The 19,390-nt window shown below is 42.8% G+C and overlaps 1 protein-coding gene across 1 annotated transcript in view; it reads left to right on the forward strand.

The window, feature by feature from the left end:
* SPARCL1 (SPARC like 1) overlaps positions 1–19,390 on the forward strand; it is a 46,997-nt gene that overhangs the window by 17,683 nt on the left and 9,924 nt on the right. Inside the window, exons 6-10 of the mRNA XM_040325904.1 lie at positions 1,508–1,626; positions 3,070–3,190; positions 13,068–13,204; positions 15,792–15,940; positions 17,593–17,741. Of these exons, the coding sequence (XP_040181838.1) occupies positions 1,508–1,626; positions 3,070–3,190; positions 13,068–13,204; positions 15,792–15,940; positions 17,593–17,741 (675 nt within the window). The remainder of the gene's footprint in view (positions 1–1,507; positions 1,627–3,069; positions 3,191–13,067; positions 13,205–15,791; positions 15,941–17,592; positions 17,742–19,390) is intronic.

A 19,390-nucleotide genomic window follows, 5' to 3' on the forward strand; every position in this document is an offset into this window, starting at 1 on the left:
AGACCCTGGCCCCTGCGTTTGGTGCGTATTTGTGTGTGGATAGTGAAGAGACAGGTCATCCGTCTATCAGGCACAGTGTTAGTGGTAGGGAAATGTGTCAGGGAAAGGGAAAGCTTAGGGCTCGCAATCTCCTTGGACATCTTCCCACTTGGGCATGAAACGGCCAGGCCACATTATGCCCCTTCAGACAGACGCTCTCACTTCATCTGATACCTGTTTTGCTACATGCTGTTGGTATCTGTGAGTGTTCCTGGTTGGGCCTTCTTCCACTGAGTTTGTTGTGAACTGTTTGCCTTGTATTAATTGCACCTGGACATTGTGGGCCAGATCCACATCGTATTAACGCTAAGCTGTCACAAATTTGAGAGGCAAGTGCTGTATTCACAAAGCACTTGCCTCTAAAGTTATGGCGGCGTAGCGTAAATCTTCCGGCGTAAGGGCGCGGAATTCAAATGTTAAAGATGTGGACGTGTTTTATGTTAATTTTACTTGACCCGACGTAATTGACGTTTTTTTCTGAACAGCGCATGCGCTGTCCGTGGGGGTATCCCAGTGCGCATGCTCGAAATTAACCCGCAACAAGCCAATGCTTACGACGTGAACGTCATTCTACGCAAAGCCCTATTCGGGAACAACTTACGCAAACAACGTAAAATGTTCAAAATTCAACGCGGGAACGACGGCCATTCTTAATATAGGATACGCCTCATATAGCAGGGGTAACTATACGCCGAAAAAAGCCTTACGGAAAGGCGTAAGAAAATGCGCCGGCCGGACGTACGTTCGTGGATCGCCGTATCTAGCTAATTTGCATACTTGACGCGGAAATCGACAGAAACGCCCCCTAGCGGCCAGCGTAAATATGAACCTTAGATCCGACGGCGTACTAAGATGTATGCCAGTCGGATCTAGCCCAGCTTCAGGCGTATCTTGTTTTGTGGATACAAAACAAAGATACACCGGAGAAAACTAGCAGTTACGCGGCGTATCAATAGATACGCCAGCATAACTGCTTCGTGGATCTGGCCCTGTGTGTGTTATTGCCGCTGCACCACGCTGCACCCACCAACATGCTCTCACCAGACTTGTGTACCAGGCCAACCTAGAACCCATTGCATCTGACTTAGTTGTCACTTTCCACAACTGAAATGTAGCTGTGCTTCTCGATTCTTTGATTCTGGATGGGAACAAACACCCCTCCATTATCCCTTACTTTATGATTCTACAACTAACCCCTGAATTGGCCAAAACGCATAGTAATGTAAATAAGCATGGATGGGTGTTTGTTTCTATTGCCATATATCCTTGCAATTTGATGTGTGAGAAATGGCCTTTCAACCATACCTGGTGGTATTAGTCACACCAATATTTATTCTTTGAATAAACAAAAAAATGCTTGGTCCTAAGGCGTAAAAAGTTGAAAACAATCAGATATTGACAATTTAGAAAGCCACCACTAGGTGCCATAAGTGAGTCATGGCTTTAGTGACATAACATTTTCTTTTAGATTCATGTTCCAACTTTCACTGTAAAAGAGGGAAGATGTGTAAAACCGATGGAAATGGAAACCCATTATGTGCTTGCCAAGATCCAGACCTCTGTCAACCCACTAACCTAAATGATCGGGTAAGGAGAAAAACCTTTCTGCATGCTTTAAGTAGACCTGATTACAAAAGGATCTATATATATACTGATTTTATAGTGAATAAACTCATATACAGATCAGAAAAATACATCTTTTGAAAAAATGTATTAAAACTCCTTTCAGCAGTATATAATATAAAACACATACTTCCAAGATTTCTTTAATAAGGCAAAAGGAATGTGAAACAGACGTATTTTATATAACTTTGCAAAGCATTTGTTTGGTTTTATTTATTTGGCACAGTCCAGTCTGAATAATGTGTCTGAGTTTCAGGCAGTCTGAAACCCGGATGCATGATTCCAAACCCGAACTGTCCGGGTGAATTCAGGACAGGTGGCAACCCTAGTCTGAAGTGAAGCTGCCAGACGGACAGCTTGCTAACTTTAACTCCTGCAGTACTAACAGGTATGATCCAGCACCTAGTGCTTGGGGCTTATTACTACTGCTGAGTGCTTGTTTATTTGCTTGTGGGCAGATAATATTAGCCAGTTCAAATTATTTATGTTGGCTGTAAAATGTGGCACAGTGTGATAAAATATTTATCTACTGTATACAAACGCCCTGACCTGGGGACAAACTGTTACGCTGAAAGGCAGGTACATATGCTATTAGTATTACTATTTCTAAGTGTGCTATATTGTGGCTAAATAATGTATTTTAATGGAAGTGTCCCTACACTGTGTTTTATGCTGTAAGGCAGGTACATCAATTTGTAAGAGTACCCCTATACCCCTATAACGAAGTGTGCGTGCGACTTGTTTCATTCCAAGGTGAATACTCTTGGAGGATTGGAGTGCTGAGACAAAGTCATCTAGTGCATTGTTTCTCAACTCCAGTCCTCAAGGCGCCCCAACAGGTCATGTTTTCAGGCTTTCCATTATTTTTCACAGGTGATTTGATCAGTTTCACTGCCCTAGTAATTACCACAGACATTTCATCTGAGGGAAAACCTGAAAACATGACCTGTTGGGGCGCCTTGAGGACTGGAGTTGACAAACCCTGATCTAGAGCACAGGGCAAACATGCCAGACTTCGCCCCCCCCCACACACACACACAAGATGTATGAGCATCATGTATCAGCAAACCCCTACCACCACCAAATATTCAACACAAATCTGTATGCTTACCCCTAAGCATAAATTTCCTTACTAGCAAAAATACTCCCCAATCAACCTTACTATCATAAATTCCCCCACCATATCACCTCTTCTTGCACAACCCCGCCCCCAAGTCCCCCCAGGGAATATGTTGATATAATTATATTTTATATACAGTACCACATTTGAATCCCATAGTGAGAACTATTGTCATTCAAAGTGAAATCTGGGCTAGCCTACTTGGCTGCCTGCTCTGTGATTATAGTAGGATAAGTAGCACAAAAATGAATGAGTGAATCACTTTTATTTTTTGGGAATTTTTTCAGGTATGTGGCACAGATAACAAGACATACAGCAGTGATTGTTATCTCTTTGCAACAAAGTGTCAACTAGATGGAACAAAGGAAGGAGGCCATCTTCATCTGGATTATCAAGGACCATGCAAATGTGAGGACATTTTTGTTCTTTTTTAATAAATCTAATAATTTACAAATTTTAAAGCCCAGCTGAACTTTAAGTTTATCACTTGAGTCTACTGTTTTAAAACAGCACTATTTGCCCTAGAGCCATTTTAAATGGCAAGGGGAATCGGCAGCTCTGGTGGCTCCAAGAGAAGTCTGTAACAGGTGTCAGTGATGCCGCGTACACACAACCGTTTTTCATGTCATGGAAAAAACGACGTTTCCCTTCTCATAACTTGCTTCTGAGCATGCGTGTTTTTTTCCCCGACGTTAAAGCCTACACACGGCTGTTTTTTTCACGACGAGAAAAATGATGACGTGAAAAACGACGAGAAAAAATAGAGCAGGTTCTAAATTTTTAATGGACATTTTTCTCGTCGAGAAAAATGCTCTGGAGCCTACACACAACCGTTTTTAGCGAGCAATTAAAAAAATTGCATTTTTCTCGTCATGGAAAATGGTCGTGTATATGCAGCATGACACCCAGCATCCATCACTGAGCTACAATCACCTCCTAAGCTTCCAATATTGCTCCATAGGAGTGCATGTAGCAGATCATTGTAAACACGATGCTTTCACATTACATTGGAAGCGATGTAACATCATAAGATTTTTTTCCTAAAAAAATAACAAAATAAATTAAGACATTTCCCCCCCACAGTTTAATCTTCAAGTCCCAACAATGACATTGGATTATCTACTGTAGATAATATTTAGATTTGTCATGAACCCAAAGTCATTTGGATTGTTAGCAATCTCAAACCTGTGAAAAAGTCACTGATGTGCTAATTTGTACCCTTGCCAACCTAACTTGATTTTATCCAAATGTTATGCTAAGAATTTACAAAACAGATTTTTTACCCCTGTGTGCTTTCCTATGTAGTGTAAAAGAGAAATAAAGAAGCTATTGCAAACATTCACTTTGAGCTTAACCATTATGCTACATTACATAAAAATAGCACTTACTGTAGGTGACCGCGATATTGTGTCAATCTCGCTCCCTTTCTCCACGAGATTGACCACCTACGAGCCCCGTCGCGGGAGCCAGTGCCGAGCCGGCTTACCGCTATGGGAAAAAGCCGTCATAGAAGCGACGGGGATCCGACTTGGATTCCCGCCAATTCTAGCTGCAGCGTTTGGTATGAATCATGAGGGGGAACTCCACGCCAAATTTTAAATACAAAAATGGCATGGGTTCCCCCCTAGGAGCATACCAGGCTCTTAGGTCTGGTATGGATTGTAAGGAGAACCCCCTACGCTGAAAAAACAGCGTGGGGGTCCCCCCGCAATCCATACTAGACCCGTATCCAAGCACGCCGCGCGGCCGGTCAGGAAAAGAGTGGAGACGAGCGAGCCCCACCCCAAAGTACCCTGTCCCCATGTTGATAAGGACAGGGCCTCTTCCCGACAACCCTGGCCGTTGGTTGTCGTGGTCTGCGGGCGGGGTCTGAGATAGTGGTGCATATCTCTCCCTACAGGAGACCTGGCTATGACTAGGGCATTTTTGTTTGTGAGGACGTACTGTATTGCAGAACTCCACCACCCTCCCTCTTTGAGCCAACTCCAGCAGGTTCCTACACTCAGTCCAAGAGCTGATTTATTATTGATCTTCCATATTTACTAAACAAATCCTTATGTTCTTTCCTGAAGAAGCCATCATGGCGAAACATGAAGAAAAAATATGAACGTGATCAAAATAAATATGTGATTACAGCTATTCATTGTCTATAGTAGGATGTTTGTGTACACCTATGACTATGATCATACTGTATCCATCAGTTTTATGATATTGTTAATTTAATAAATTCTTTTGCATATTTTTACATACATTTTGAGTGATTTTTTATAGTGTAATGCACCTTTAAAATCCCATATCCCCAACAAAGTTCTTTCCTATTTCTTATGTATATTGGTGCCATATTTATTGTAAACAAGTTTTGTGCTGATCTCTGCTCACTCTTTTGACCTTTTTTGTACGTTTGTTCAAAGTGTAATGGCTATGTTGAGTGCAGTTAGTAAAGAGGGAGGGCAGCTAGTTTAGCTTAGCCAGGGAAAATTAGGTCCCATTAATGAAGTAAAACTAAATCAGAGAGGGGCACACAAAATGCTTTACAGGCTAAAAAAAAAGTAATAGCAAGCATCTTGCTAAAGTTTTTAAAAGTCACATACTGTAACGATCCTGCCTTGAGTTAATTTGATTTAATTGGATCTCAGCTGCGGAGGTTTCTCAGGTATAAACCACTACGTCACTCTTTTATATGATCAAACAGTTAAGGGTTTAATTCATCACAACCTCAGTTAGAGAAACCAACATAACCATAGGAGCTTATTAATTCATAAGCATTGCGGATGCACTTGTACAATACTAGAGAGTTTCTACTTAGTACATACTTAGTGTAAGATAGGTTGTGATTTGAATCAATGTATATATATATACTGGTATCAGTCTATGGGACTTATCAGAATTAGTGAACAGAGCAGTATTAACATCAGGATAGCCAGATATCTATTATAGCATATCTTCAACAGAATAGACAGGTAAATCATTAAGCAAAGTCCTTTAGGTGAATATTACAGCCAGGTCAGGGAAACACTGTAATGGAGCATTACAAAATACTTGCGGTACTGTTGATCTCAGCTGACTGTTGTAGGCTGGGTTGTAGTGTCCAAAAAGGTCAGTGGTTGCTGTTAGATGAACGCTTGCTACAGGAGACAAGCAGAGGGGTTGAAGAGTCCCTGGAGCGCAGATGGCTGTAGCCAGGAGAGGGTTCAGTTCCTGAGGGAGGTGGTCGTGGAACAGGCTGTGGAGGTCCAGGGGTCCTGTCAGCGGCTCTCAGGTGGCGGCGGGTGTCCAACAGAATAGCGGAACACCCTGCCGCCATTGCTGAGAGTTTAAATAGCCCGTGGAGCGCGGAAGACGAGAGAACACGCTGGGACGCACTTCCGCGTTCCAGCGTGGAACGCAAGCCCTCGGCGCGCTGGAAATGACGCGGTAGGGTGAGAGAGAGGAGCGCAGCTGCCTGGAGAAGGCATAGCTGCACTCGATCTATAGTAAATAACGCCAGTGGCGTTACATACTCCCCTCCTCAAGGGGGCACCACCAGTGCTCTTTTTAGGACAAGGACGAGTAGGATACCTTCGATGAAATTGCCTGATCATGCGGGGAGCATGGAGGTGAGAAGAGTCTTCCCAGGAGTCATCAAGTTGACTATATCCTTTCCAGCGTATCAAGTATTGGAAAGTAGAGCCTCTCTTCCTGGAATCCAGGATCTTCTCAATCTCGTATTCAGTTTCGCCCATAACATCAACCGGAGGTGGAGGACGTGAATTTCTGTTGGGAAATGGGTTTGGTATGAATGGTTTGATGAGTGAAACATGAAATGAGGGATGTATTTTCCAATCAGGCGGTAGAAGCAGTTTAACAGCGTTAGGATTGATGACATGTGAAATAGGGAAAGGACCAGTGAATTGTCGGCCAAGTTTTTTCGAGGGTATCTTAAGGTGTAGATATCTCCCACTTTATAAGGAGGTATTGATCTGTGAGCATCATAATTCCGTTTTTGTCGTAGCTGGGCAGCTTCTAAGTTGGAACGAAGAATTCCCAGAGAGTTCTTTAATTTAGAAAGATATTGTTCTACAGCAGGAACGTTATTTGAGAGAAAGCTAGATGGTAAGCTATTTGGATGGAACCCATAGTTGGCATAGAATGGTGAGAATTTGGAGGAAGAACTGGTGGCATTATTATATGCAAATTCAGCGTGGGGGAGCAAATGGAACCAGTCATCCTGTAGGTGCGTACAATAACAACGTAAGTATTGTTCTAAAGTCTGGTTGACTCGTTCTGTCTGTCCATTTGTCTGAGGATGGTAAGCAGTGGACATGCGATGATCAATCTTTAAAGCAACACATAAGGCTTTCCAAAACTTAGAGATGAACTGGGAGCCACGGTCCGAAATGATTTGAGATGGTAAGCCATGGAGTTTTAGGACATTTGTAATGAAAGCTTTTGCTGTTTCGAAAGAGGTTGGCAAGTTTTTTAAAGGAATGAAATGTGCCATCTTTGTTAGTAGATCAACTGTGACCATGATGGTGTTTGCACCATTTGACCTAGGTAAATCAACTATAAAATACATTGAAACAACCTCCCACGGTCTGTTTGGTATTGGAATAGAGGCTAAAAGCCCGAAAGGAGGTTTTCTTGAAAGTTTGTTGCTGGCACAAATCTCACAAGAGTTCACGTAATCATGGACCATCTTATCCAATTGAGGCCACCAGTAATGTCTTTTAACGAGGTGAATCGTTTTAGTGATTCCAGGGTGGCCAGCTAATGGGGAATCATGAAGTTGTTTGAGTAGTGACAGCTGTAATTTTGGAGGAACGTATAATTTATTCTTGAAGGTGTATAGTCCATCTGAATTTTTTAAGATTCCTTTAGGCAGATCGGATATATCCTTGGATGTAGTCTGAGAGAGCAACTGTCTAAAGGAAATGGTTAGTCCAATGAAGCGGTTAGAAGGTATGATGGAGTGAGGAGGAATTTCAGTAGTCTGATCTTCATCCACCCGGGATAGGGAATCAGCCTTTATGTTTTGTGTACCTGGCCGATAAGAAATATAGAAATCAAATCTGTCAAAGAATAAACTCCACCTCACCTGGCGGGCAGACAAAGTTTTACAGGCCTTCAAATGTTGCAGGTTACGGTGATCTGTGAGGATGGTGATAGGTATGTAGATCCCTCTAGTAGATGTCTCCAATTGGCTAAGGCATCTTTGATTGCGAGGAGTTCCTTTTCCCCCAATAGGGTAATTCTTTTCTGCGGATGTTAGAGATCTGGAATAGAAGGCCACTGGGTGTAGAGGTTCAGATAAGCTTGAACGTTGGGAAAGTACGGCACCCAAGGCAAAGTGAGATGCATCCACTTCTAAAGTAAAATGGAATAGGGGATTAGGTAGTTGGAGAATAGGAGCAGTAGTATAAGAAAGCTTGAGTGAATTGAAAGACTTTTGCGCTTCATTTGACCAATTGAAAGGTATCTTTTTGCTAGTTAAAGTATTCAGGGGTTTGACTATCTCTGAGAAATTTTTGATAAACTTCCGGTAATAGTTTGAGAATCCAAGGAATCGCTGCAAAGCCTTCCTTGAATGGGGAATTGGCCAGGAGAGAATGCAATCGACTTTGGAACGATCCATTTGGATTCCCTCAGGAGTAATTTGGTACCCGAGAAAGGAAATACTTGACTGACTGAAGAGACATTTCTCAAGCTTGACGTATAAGCGATGTGTTCTAAATCTGCCCAAGACCCATCTTACATGTTTAGTGTGTTCCTCAAAAGTGTCAGAAAAAATCAAAATATCGTCCAGGTAAATTACAACACAAATGTCTAATAAGTCTAATGTCTAATAAGTCACGAAAAATGTCGTTGATGAAACGTTGGAAAGTTGCAGGTGCATTACATAGGCCGAATGGCATTACCAAATACTCAAATAGTCCATATCGAGTCTTGAATGCAGTTTTCCACTCATCACCTGGACGAATTCTGATTAAGTTGTAGGCACCTCCGAGATCTAGTTTTGTAAAAATTTTGGAAGTCTGGAGACGTTCGATTAGTTCTGGAATAAGAGGCAAGGGATAGCGATTTTTTACCGTGATGTTGTTCAATGATCGATAATCGATTATAGGTCTGAGTGAACCGTCTTTGTTTTTTACGAAAAACATGGCTGCACTAGCTGGGGAAGTGGAAGGTCTAATGAAACCCTTTCTTAGGTTATCGTCAAGGTAGTCCTTAAGATGAACCAGTTCGGGCTGTGATAATGGATAAATTCGAGCGGTTGGAATAGGACTATCTGGAATAAGATCAATAGGACAATCATATATTCTATGAGGTGGGAGTATCTCTCATTGGTTTTACTGAAGACATTAGAGAAGTCATGTAAATAAGTTGGGAGACCCTCACAGTACTCACTTGTTAGAAGTATGGTATAGATGGGGTAACAAGATTCTTTACAATATGTAGAATCTAGACTAAGTGCGTTATTGGACCATTGGAAAGTTGGTTGATGTAGGTGTAACCAGGGTTAGCCTAAATTTTTTGGGAATAGAGGCGAGGGAATGATGTCAAATACAAGGGTCTCAGTATGGGCATTACCACAAGTAACCAACAGTGGTGCAGTTTGAGATTGGACTGGGCCAAAAGAGGAAGTAGAACCGTCAATGAAAGTGACAGACAAGGGAGTTTGCTTAAACACACAAGGGATTTTATTTGAATTAACAAAACCTAAATCAATAAAGTTGCCACAGGCACCAGTGTCGACCATCGCATCAATGGTAGTCCTATCTTGGTCCCACTGTAAGGTAAGAGTGAGAAAGATATAGGGCCAAATCCTCAAAAGAGATACGACGGAGTAACTGCTGTTACTCCGTCGTATCCCTGGTCCTAACTATGGAACTGATCCACAGAATCAGTTTCCCATAGTTAGGACGAAGATCCGACATGTGTAATTGAATTACACTGCCGAATCTTAGGATGCAGTACCGCATCCGCCGCTGGGGGCATTTCGCGTCGAAATGGCGCCTCGGGTATGCAAATTAGGACTTACGGAGATCCACAAAGCTTTTCAGCTTCGTTTTTTCTCCGTAAGTTTTATTTTGCAAACGCAAAATTAGGGCTGCTTTTACAAGGTGTAAACTGTTTACACCTTGTAAAAACAGACCTTTCTTGCTAGCGACGCGATTTTTTCTTAATTAAAATTTTTTTTTTTGGCGCCGTATCTTTTTTTTTACCCGACGCAACTTTATTGTCCCGTCGCGATCCACAAAGCCCGGCGTAACGTAATTTCGCGCTATGCACGTCGGGAAAATGACGTCACGAGCATGCGCAGTATGGCCGGCGCGGGAGCGCGCCTCATTTAAATGGGAATCGCCCCCTGGAGAAGAGGAACGCCTTGCGCCGGCCGGATTTAAGTTACACCGCTCAAAATTTCTAGGTAAGTGCTTTGTGGATCGGGCACTTAGGTAGAAATTTTGCGGCGGTGTAACTTAAATAGGAAAAATTACGTTACGCCCGCTGGCTGACGATTTGCCCTATAGTGATTAGTGGTAGATCTAGGTGTAGTTCCAGCTACATTGAATTTACTAATGTTAAAGATATTACCTTCAGACCTATTCTTTAGGATTGGGCAAGTAGACACCATATGGTCAGGGGCGGAACAGTAGAGACAGAGGTTCTGGGCTCTTCGTCTTTGTTTCTCAGCTGAGGATAATGGGCCTTTGATTGTGCCAACTTCCATAGGTACCTCCTTTGGGGGGGATCTGGACCTCCTAAAAGGTGTAAGTTGATAGGAATTGGCACGTTCAGCCTTCCTCTCTCTGAGACGGCGATCAATAGAGAGAGAAAGGTGCATGAGATCCTCTAAAGATGCAGGAATTTCAACACGGGCGAGTTCATCCTTCATGGACTCAGACAGCCCAAGACGAAATTGGTTTCTGAGGGCAATATCGGTCCACAAAGTCTCTCGGCACCAGCACTTAAATTCTGAGATGTAGTCTTCTACAGGTCTTTTTCCTTGCTTGAGGTTCCTGATGGTATTTTCCGCTGTAAGTTGTTTATTAGGGTCCTCGTAGAGGAGAGACATCTCATCTATGAAAGTGTTGAAAGCACCCAAAAGGTCGCCGTGTTCTTCTACATAGGCATCAGCCCAAACTCTAGGTTCTCCTTTAAGGTATGATTTCAAGGTCAAAATTCTGACTCTGTCAGAGTAGTAAGTGCGGGGGCGTAGGTCAAACATAAGACGACATGAACTAATAAATTGACGGAAATTTTTCCTGTCACCTGAAAAAGTTTCCGATCTTGGGCTCAGGTCGGTCCCTAGGTTGAGCAAAATTCTGGTTACGGAGGACCTCATTTTCTAACCGGAGGTCATTCATAGTAGTGGTGAGAGTGTCCACTCTTTGTGATAGTCCAACTAAGTGGTTCGCAAGCTCCGCTGGATCCATTAATAGTTAAAGGTTCCGCTATTATGTAACGATCCTGCCTTGAGTTAATTTGATTTAATTGGATCTCAGCTGCGGAGGTTTCTCAGGTATAAACCACTACGTCACTCTTTTATATGATCAAAGAGTTAAGGGTTTAATTCATCACAACCTCAGTTAGAGAAACCAACATAACCATAGGAGCTTATTAATTCATAAGCATTGCGGATGCATTTGTACAATACTAGAGAGTTTCTACTTAGTATATACTTAGTGTAAGATAGGTTGTGATTTGAATCAATGTATATATATATACTGGTATCAGTCTATGGGACTTATCAGAATTAGTGAACAGAGCAGTATTAACATCAGGATAGCCAGATATCTATTATAGCATATCTTCAACAGAATAGACAGGTAAATCATTAAGCAAAGTCCTTTAGGTGAATATTACAGCCAGGTCAGGGAAACACTGTAATGGAGCATTACAAAATACTTGCGGTACTGTTGATCTCAGCTGACTGTTGTAGGCTGGGTTGTAGTGTCCAAAAAGGTCAGTGGTTGCTGTTAGATGAACGCTTGCTACAGGAGACAAGCAGAGGGGTTGAAGAGTCCCTGGAGCGCAGGTGGCTGTAGCCAGGAGAGGGTTCAGTTCCTGAGGGAGGTGATCGTGGAACAGGCTGTGGAGGTCCAGGGGTCCTGTTAGCGGCTCTCAGGTGGCGGTGGGTGTCCAACAGAATAGCGGAACACCCTGCCGCCATTGCTGAGAGTTTAAATAGCTCGTGGAGCGCGGGAGACGAGAGAACACGCTGGGACGCACTTCCGCGTTCCAGCGTGGAGCGCAAGCCCTCGGCGCACCGGAAATGACGCGGTAGGGTGAGAGAGAGGAGCGCAGCTGCCTGGAGAAGGCAAAGCTGCGCTCGATCTATAGTAAATAACGCCAGTGGCGTTACACATACAGCATTATTTGGTTTTATTTTCAATAGTTTTCTTCGGAAAGCCATGTGTGTATACAGCGTCAATACTTGTTAAAGCGGGGGTTCACCCTATCGACGAAAAATTTTTTTTTTTTATTTTACCATAAAATCAGGCATTGTAGCGCGAGCTACAGTATGCCTGTCCCAAATATTTTACCCCCGTACTCACCTTGTTCTCGTAGATTGAAGATACCGGGGAATGGGCGTGCCTATGGAGACGGAGGATGATTGACGGCCGGCTCTGGCGCGTCACGCTTCTCCGGAAATAGCCGAAATAGGCTTGGTCTTCACGACGCGTGCGCATAGCCTGTGCGCAGGCGCCGTGAAGAGCCGAGACCTACTCCGGCTGTCTTCGGGGAGAGTGACGTGCCAGGGCCGGCCGTCAATCATCCTCCCTCTCCATAGGCACGCCCATTCCCCGCGGGAGCCGAAAAATACGATCTCCGATTACAAGGTGAGTCCGGGGTTAAAAAAATCGGGACAGGCATACTGTAGCTCGCGCTACAATGCCTGTCTCGATGGTAAAATGTGTCGGGGGGGGGGGTGAACTACCGCTTTAACATACTCTGTTTACATGGTTGGGGAAAAACATGACATTTCATTGTCACATAGAGCCAAGCCAAAGGAATGTTACTGTACCATTATAGGCTCTATTGATAATGACAGGTTGTTGTTTTTTTTTCAGCTGGTTTCGGTCTACAAAACATGAGTGCAGACATTGTTTAAGAAAACATGAATTATATCACGTTAATAATATGAAATGATGAAAGCACAAAAAAAGAGCCTAAATCAAATAACTTAATAAGACAGAGTTATTCTACAAGGCTCCTCCAAATGTTATGAATTTTATTTGAGTTTAAGCATGTCAATATGTACTAAACTATTTATTTGGTCTAAATTATTTCTACATTTTTATAGACATCCCACCATGTACAGACTATGAACTTGCTAATTTTCCCTTCAGAATGAGAGACTGGCTGAAAAATGTTCTTATACAACTTTATGAAGGGTGTCTGGAAAATCCAGACCTTCTCTCCGAGAAGCAGAGAAACAAGGTGAGATTATCCTATTGCCAAAAGCATGAGATGTATTTTGTGATGTTCCCAATAAACAAAATATGCTAAGGTGTCCATATAAGGCAGTTGAGTAGACAGATTATATAGGTATCAGTGACATAGGAAGAAGGCCAAAGTACTTCCCTTTCATTATCTATATAAAAGAGGATTGAATTTTTCTTTGCTTGTTATTAAAACACAATTAAAATTATGTCAGTTATGCCATTAGTTCTCTAATGGCATGGGCCAACTATCTGCTATCATTTCTGCACCATCTTAAGCTACCGGTTACGTCAGTGTACTTCCACTCAGTGGAGGTATCCTCATTTCTGCTCCCACATGAACCCAGATAACTGGAAAAACTCCCAGTAAGAAACAAAGTACACATAAATTAAATAGAGTCATTTTCCTCTAGCCTCTAGACAGCGGGAAGACCTTGTGTAATGGGGTGTATTCCAGGAAGGACTATCTTCCGCTCACCAGCAAGGGATTATTTTATGCTGTGGATGGCTATGCTAACCATTTAAATACTTTCTGGTATTTTTTAGGACAACCTCTGTTAAAGTAAGTGTCTTTATAAAGGGGTAGGTTCTGATTCACTAACTGTTTCCAGAAAATGCTTGTGAGTGGGGTTGGTTTCTTCCAATGGAGTGTGATGGCTTTTCTGGCATAAAATAGTAACAAACTCACTATAGTGTGCCCCGCTACAGTGGGGATGAACTGCTTAACCAGTCCTAACAGGCATACCGACATAGAGAGTTGCAAAGGGATGTTGCTGACCAAACGGATGCATGACAATAATTCCTCCCAAAATCCCACTATAGCTGGGCAGGTCCAGAAGATGTGGGTAAAGTCTCCCGGAGTTCCCCCACATCTCCAGCATTCCGGTGAGAGACTGGACTTAATTTTGTGTAGTCTGTATGCGGTAAAATAGGCACTATAGGTTATTTTAAACTGTATTAGATGGTCTCTAAGGCCTCGTACAGACGAGGGGATCTCCGCTGGATTCCTCCTCCAGATTTTGATCCGATGGCTTGTACACACCATCGGATCAAAATCCGCGCGGAATACATCCGCGGTGACGTGTCGCGCCGTCGCCGCGACGATGACGCGGCGACGTGCGCGACGCTGGAAGGTAAGTACTTCCACGCATGCGTCGAATCATTACGACGCATGCGAGGGAGGGGAGCGGACGGATTGATCCGGTGAGTCTGTACAGACGACTGGATCAATCCGCTGGAAACGATTCAAGCGGATAGATTTCTTAGCATGCTAAGAAATTTATATACGCTTGAAATCGATCGGCCCGACGAATCTCCGCGGATAAATATCCGCTAGGCCGTACAGACGACCGGATTTGTCTGCTGGAACTGATCCGCGGATCAATCCCAGCGGATAGATCCGGTCGTGTGTATGGGGCCTTAGAGAGACTAGAGGTCAGAAAGGATAGTCCCAGATATCATCCCAGTTATCACTATCGAGTTTAGGGATGTCCTGGAACCAACAAGCCCTGAGTTGTTCCATGACTGGTAGGGAGATTTTAAGGCCCCGTACACGCGGTCGGACAAAACCGATGAGAATGGTCCGTCGGACCGTTTTCATCGGTTCACCTCTGAAGTGGCCGTACGGCCTGATGTGTGTACACACCATCAGTTCAAAATCCGATCGGGTCAGAACGCGGTGACGTAAAACACACGACGTGCTGAAAAAAACGAAGTTCAATGCTTCCAAGCATCCGCCGACTTGATTCTGAGCATGCGCGGGTTTTAAACCGATGCTTCTCTGTACTAACCATCGGTTTGGTCCGATCGGGCAGCGGTCCATCGGTTCGGTTTTGAAGCATGTTTTAAAATTTTGGACCGAAGGAAAACAGACCGATGGCCTATACACACGGTCGGTTTGGTCCGATGAAACTGAACTTCTGTTCATTCTCATCGGTTCGGTTCGACCGTGTGTATGGATCCTTAGGAGACACTTCCACACTGATCACACCACCACTGACCACCAGTGTAAGGGGGCTTTCTCCACTGACCACCATCATAAGAGGGCACTTCTCCATTGACGACCAATATAAGGGGGCTTTCTCCAATGACCACCAGTGTGAGAGGGCACTATATTGACCAGTAATGTAAGGAGCACTTTTGCACTGACTTCAGTGTAAGGCAACCATTATACTGAATGTAAAGAGTCCTTATCCCACAGATCACCAATAATGGGGTTCTACTCTACTGACCACCAATCTAGGGGGACATTACTCAAATCATCTATGTGATCGGGTCACTTCACTGATACAAATGTGATGGAACAAAACAGTTGTCACTCTTTCATTCTTTTCTGCCCATTATTATTATTCTTTGTGTAATTAGTACTGAAAATATGTTTGTCATATAGAGGAGAGTGGGTGTTAAAAACGGTACACTTTGAATGTCAGATGCGCAAGGTACGCCATAATGGCCTTTTTGTACAGGCTGAAGGGAATATAAATACATAATGTACTTATTGAAAGTTTGATGCAGTTCTGTTTTATCTGCTATAATTCTTAAACATATTTTGATGAAATAAGTAGAGTTATGGTATTTTTTAATAGGTTAATAAAATCTATGAGAATGAGAAGCGTCTACAAGAGGGTGATCATAACATTGAACTCTTGGTGAAGGATTTTCAGAAAAACTATCACATGTATGTGTATCCTGTTCACTGGCAATTTAGCCAGCTTGATCAACATTCTATAGACAGGTATGTTTTCATAACACAGGGATAAATGTCATCCATATATTCCATAAAAATACCTGATGTTAAATCAATATAATACTACCTTTCAGATTTTTGCCCATTTGTGATTTCTGAAATCCGATCCCCTAAAATCAGACTGATAGGGATACGTCGCCAATCCATCCTGGCGGATCGGATCGGGTGAGATCTGATGAAAACGGACATGCTGTTCGTTTTCTTCTGATCTCTCCATAGACAAGCAGCAGCGCTCGACAAGCCCCTCCCCGCTCAGTGAGCAAAGAGGGACCTGTCAACGGAGAGATCTACCGCTGAGCTGGCGGACGCCGCTGACAGATCCGTCCCTGTGTGGACTTTGCTACAATGTAAAGTAGTGAGTGTACAGCTTGTATAACAGTGTAAATTTTCTGTCCCCTCAAAATAACTCAACACACAGCCATTAATGTCTAAACTGGTGGCATTTGGGCCAATTAGCCATTTTCCTTTCCCAGTGTCATGTGACTCGTTAGTGTTACAAGGTCTCAGGTGTGAATGGGGAGCAGGTGTGTTAAATTTAGTGTTATCGCTCTCACACTCTCATACTGGTCACTGGAAGTGCAACATGGCACCTCACAACAAAATAAAAACAAGGACAATGCTGTGCCCACACAACAACTGTGTAACATGTAAGTACAGTATAAATTACAGCGTGTTGCGTGTAAAAATTATGTGTAACTCAGAATCAAATCATATATAACTCTATATATCTATCAAAGTGCAACATCAATATAAATAATTTTTAGAATTAAAGTGCAACAAAACAATTCCCAAATTCTATTCAGGAAACAATAAGTTCCAAAGTGTCTCGTGCTTATTTGTTCAAAAAACTGATAAAGATCGTGTTTCATTACTCCATATAATAATTCACACTTTATTGTGAAGAAATCACCCACATGCCATCACCTTCATCTGGGAGAGCTCCATGGACAACCTTGACCCTCTTATTATAAGCGGAAGCACTTGTTCCCCTTTAAGGCTGGCGAGGTCAAAGGACCACTGCTGCTCTCTCGCCTTTCAATATGCTCCACATAGGGATAAATGTTACCATAAAAAGGAAAAGCTCATATAGTGTAAAACCTTAAATTTATTAAAACACATTCAATAAAGCAAAGTCACCACTCACATTGCATTATGCACAATCTTGTACCAGGAATTGATCGCTTAAATATGTTCAAAACATCAGCTCCCCTGTCACAGCATGTATATCAACAGCGCTAGTCTGCTTACTCTCCATGGCTTCCAGGTGTACCTCTCCGGTTGATATGTACGTAGCGGGATGACGTAATTTCCTGCGTGCCTGCCCTTCCTATTGTGTACTTCAACAGCATGAATCTTTTTATACCTTTTATGGCATACAACTTGAATGATTATATGGTGTAAATAACAACTTCTGAATCTCATTTACTCTAATACACACTGAACTGGCATTCTACAAGTGGGCAAACATTTAAATCGAAGGCCAAAACATTTTTATTTGACTATATTTGTTATAATCTTCTATTAGTATTGTCAAATCTACTCTTGCTTGTTTGTTCTTTTTAGACATCTTCTCAAACATATAGATGATACAAAAGATTAATGTCAACCCTTCTTGTCTCTTGCTCTGTATTGTATTGCAGGCTACTTACAAGATCAGAACTTTCTGCACTGCGTGCCCCATTGATCCCAATGGAACATTGCGTGACAGCATTTTTACAGGGCTGCAACACAAATGATGATAAACACATTTCCCTTCAGGAATGGTGTCACTGTTTTGGAATCAAAGATGGTAATGTTTATGTGTCTATAATTTCTTCCTTGAATTGTACAAAGTATGGACAGCTTGTATATTACCAGTGGAACAAATGAGCCAGTGTTTTTTTCCACAGTGCTCCTGATGTGGGAATAGATGTCCACTGTGATAATTTTTTTTTATGCCTTCAATAAGTTGCAAGTATTGCAGGAGTGTAGAGATGTAAATTATGTTACTGCATTTACTAATTTACTATCAGTTTGTAAACTGTGGGTGGTTTACCTGTGTCTGATAATGGAAAATAACCAAAACGTATATATATATATATATATGAATGAATGAAAAACTTATATAGCGCGGCACATGCGAACTAAATCGCCTCTGGGCGCTCGTTGTTCCTGTCTCTCTTGATATCAAAAGAGATGAGTTTTGATCTTTCTTCTGAAGGTCCGGTGGTTTTCCTCCAACCGAATGCTGGTTGGTAAAGCATTCCATAGTCTGGGACCTTGGAGCGCAAATCTTCTTTCTCCTTTGGACTTGAATTTGGCTTTGGGTATCTGAAGCAGATTTTGGTTGGTGGATCGCAGAATGCGATTGGGGTTGTGAGCTTTTATCTTTTCGCATAGATATTGCGGAGCCTTCCCATGGATGCACTTATGTGTCAGACAGAGTGCTTTAAAAGCAATTCTGTCTTTTACTGGCAACCAGTGAAGGGATCTCAACGAGGGTGAGATAGATTCCCACGTTTTTTTCCCAGTCACAAGTCTGGCGGCCGTATTTTGTACGACTTGCAGGCGAGAGATCTGGTACTTTGGGAGTCCGAGGTAAAGGGCATTTGCATAGTCCAGTCTGGAGTTCACAATTGTTCCCACCACGACTGCTACGTCTTCTTTAGGAATAAATGGAATAAGTCTGCGTAGTAGGCGCAGCAGATGGTGGGATCCGCTGACTACTGACCCTATTTGTGCATCCATTGTCATGTAGGTGTCGAAAATGACCCCGAGACTTTTGACTTTGGAGCTAGGGGTGATGATTTGGCCCAGAATGGGTGGGGATGTCCAAGTTGTTGCCAGTTGACTCTTACGACTGGCGTGTAACAGAAGAAGTTCTGTTTTGGAACTGTTGAGTTTAAGATAACTCTTAGTCATCCAGTTTTCTATCAAAGAGAGGAATGTCTCTAGATTTGGATGATGATCCTTTTTATTGCGGATGCGAAAATACAGTTGCGTGTCGTCTGCAAATGAGTGATAAAGTAGTTTTTGGCTACTGATGATTTCAAAGAGAGGGTGAAGGTATATATTGAACAGCACCGGTGACAGAGGGGATCCCTGGGGGACTCCGCATGATACCGTGCGTTTTTCAGAAGTGAAAGGTCCCAATTTCACTGTTTGTGATCGGTTTTCTAGAAAGGAGGAGAACCATGATAAATCACCTTCTGCGACTCTGGCTACTTCAGCTAGCCGAGTCAGTAATAGTTTGTGGTCTACCGTGTCGAAAGCTGCGCTTAGGTCCAACAGAACCAGGAGACAGGGTTCTCCTTCGTCTGCGGCCTCGAGGGCATCATCCCAAATTTTGAGCAATGCTGTTTCCGTCCCGTGTCCGGGACGGAAACCCGATTGAAATGGCTCAAGTAGATTATGGGTATCTAGATGCTGTTGCAGCTGTTGTACCACTACTTTTTCCAT

The sequence above is a fragment of the Rana temporaria genome, chromosome 1 (assembly GCF_905171775.1).
Source record: "Rana temporaria chromosome 1, aRanTem1.1, whole genome shotgun sequence".
Classification (NCBI taxonomy): Eukaryota; Metazoa; Chordata; class Amphibia; order Anura; family Ranidae; genus Rana; species Rana temporaria.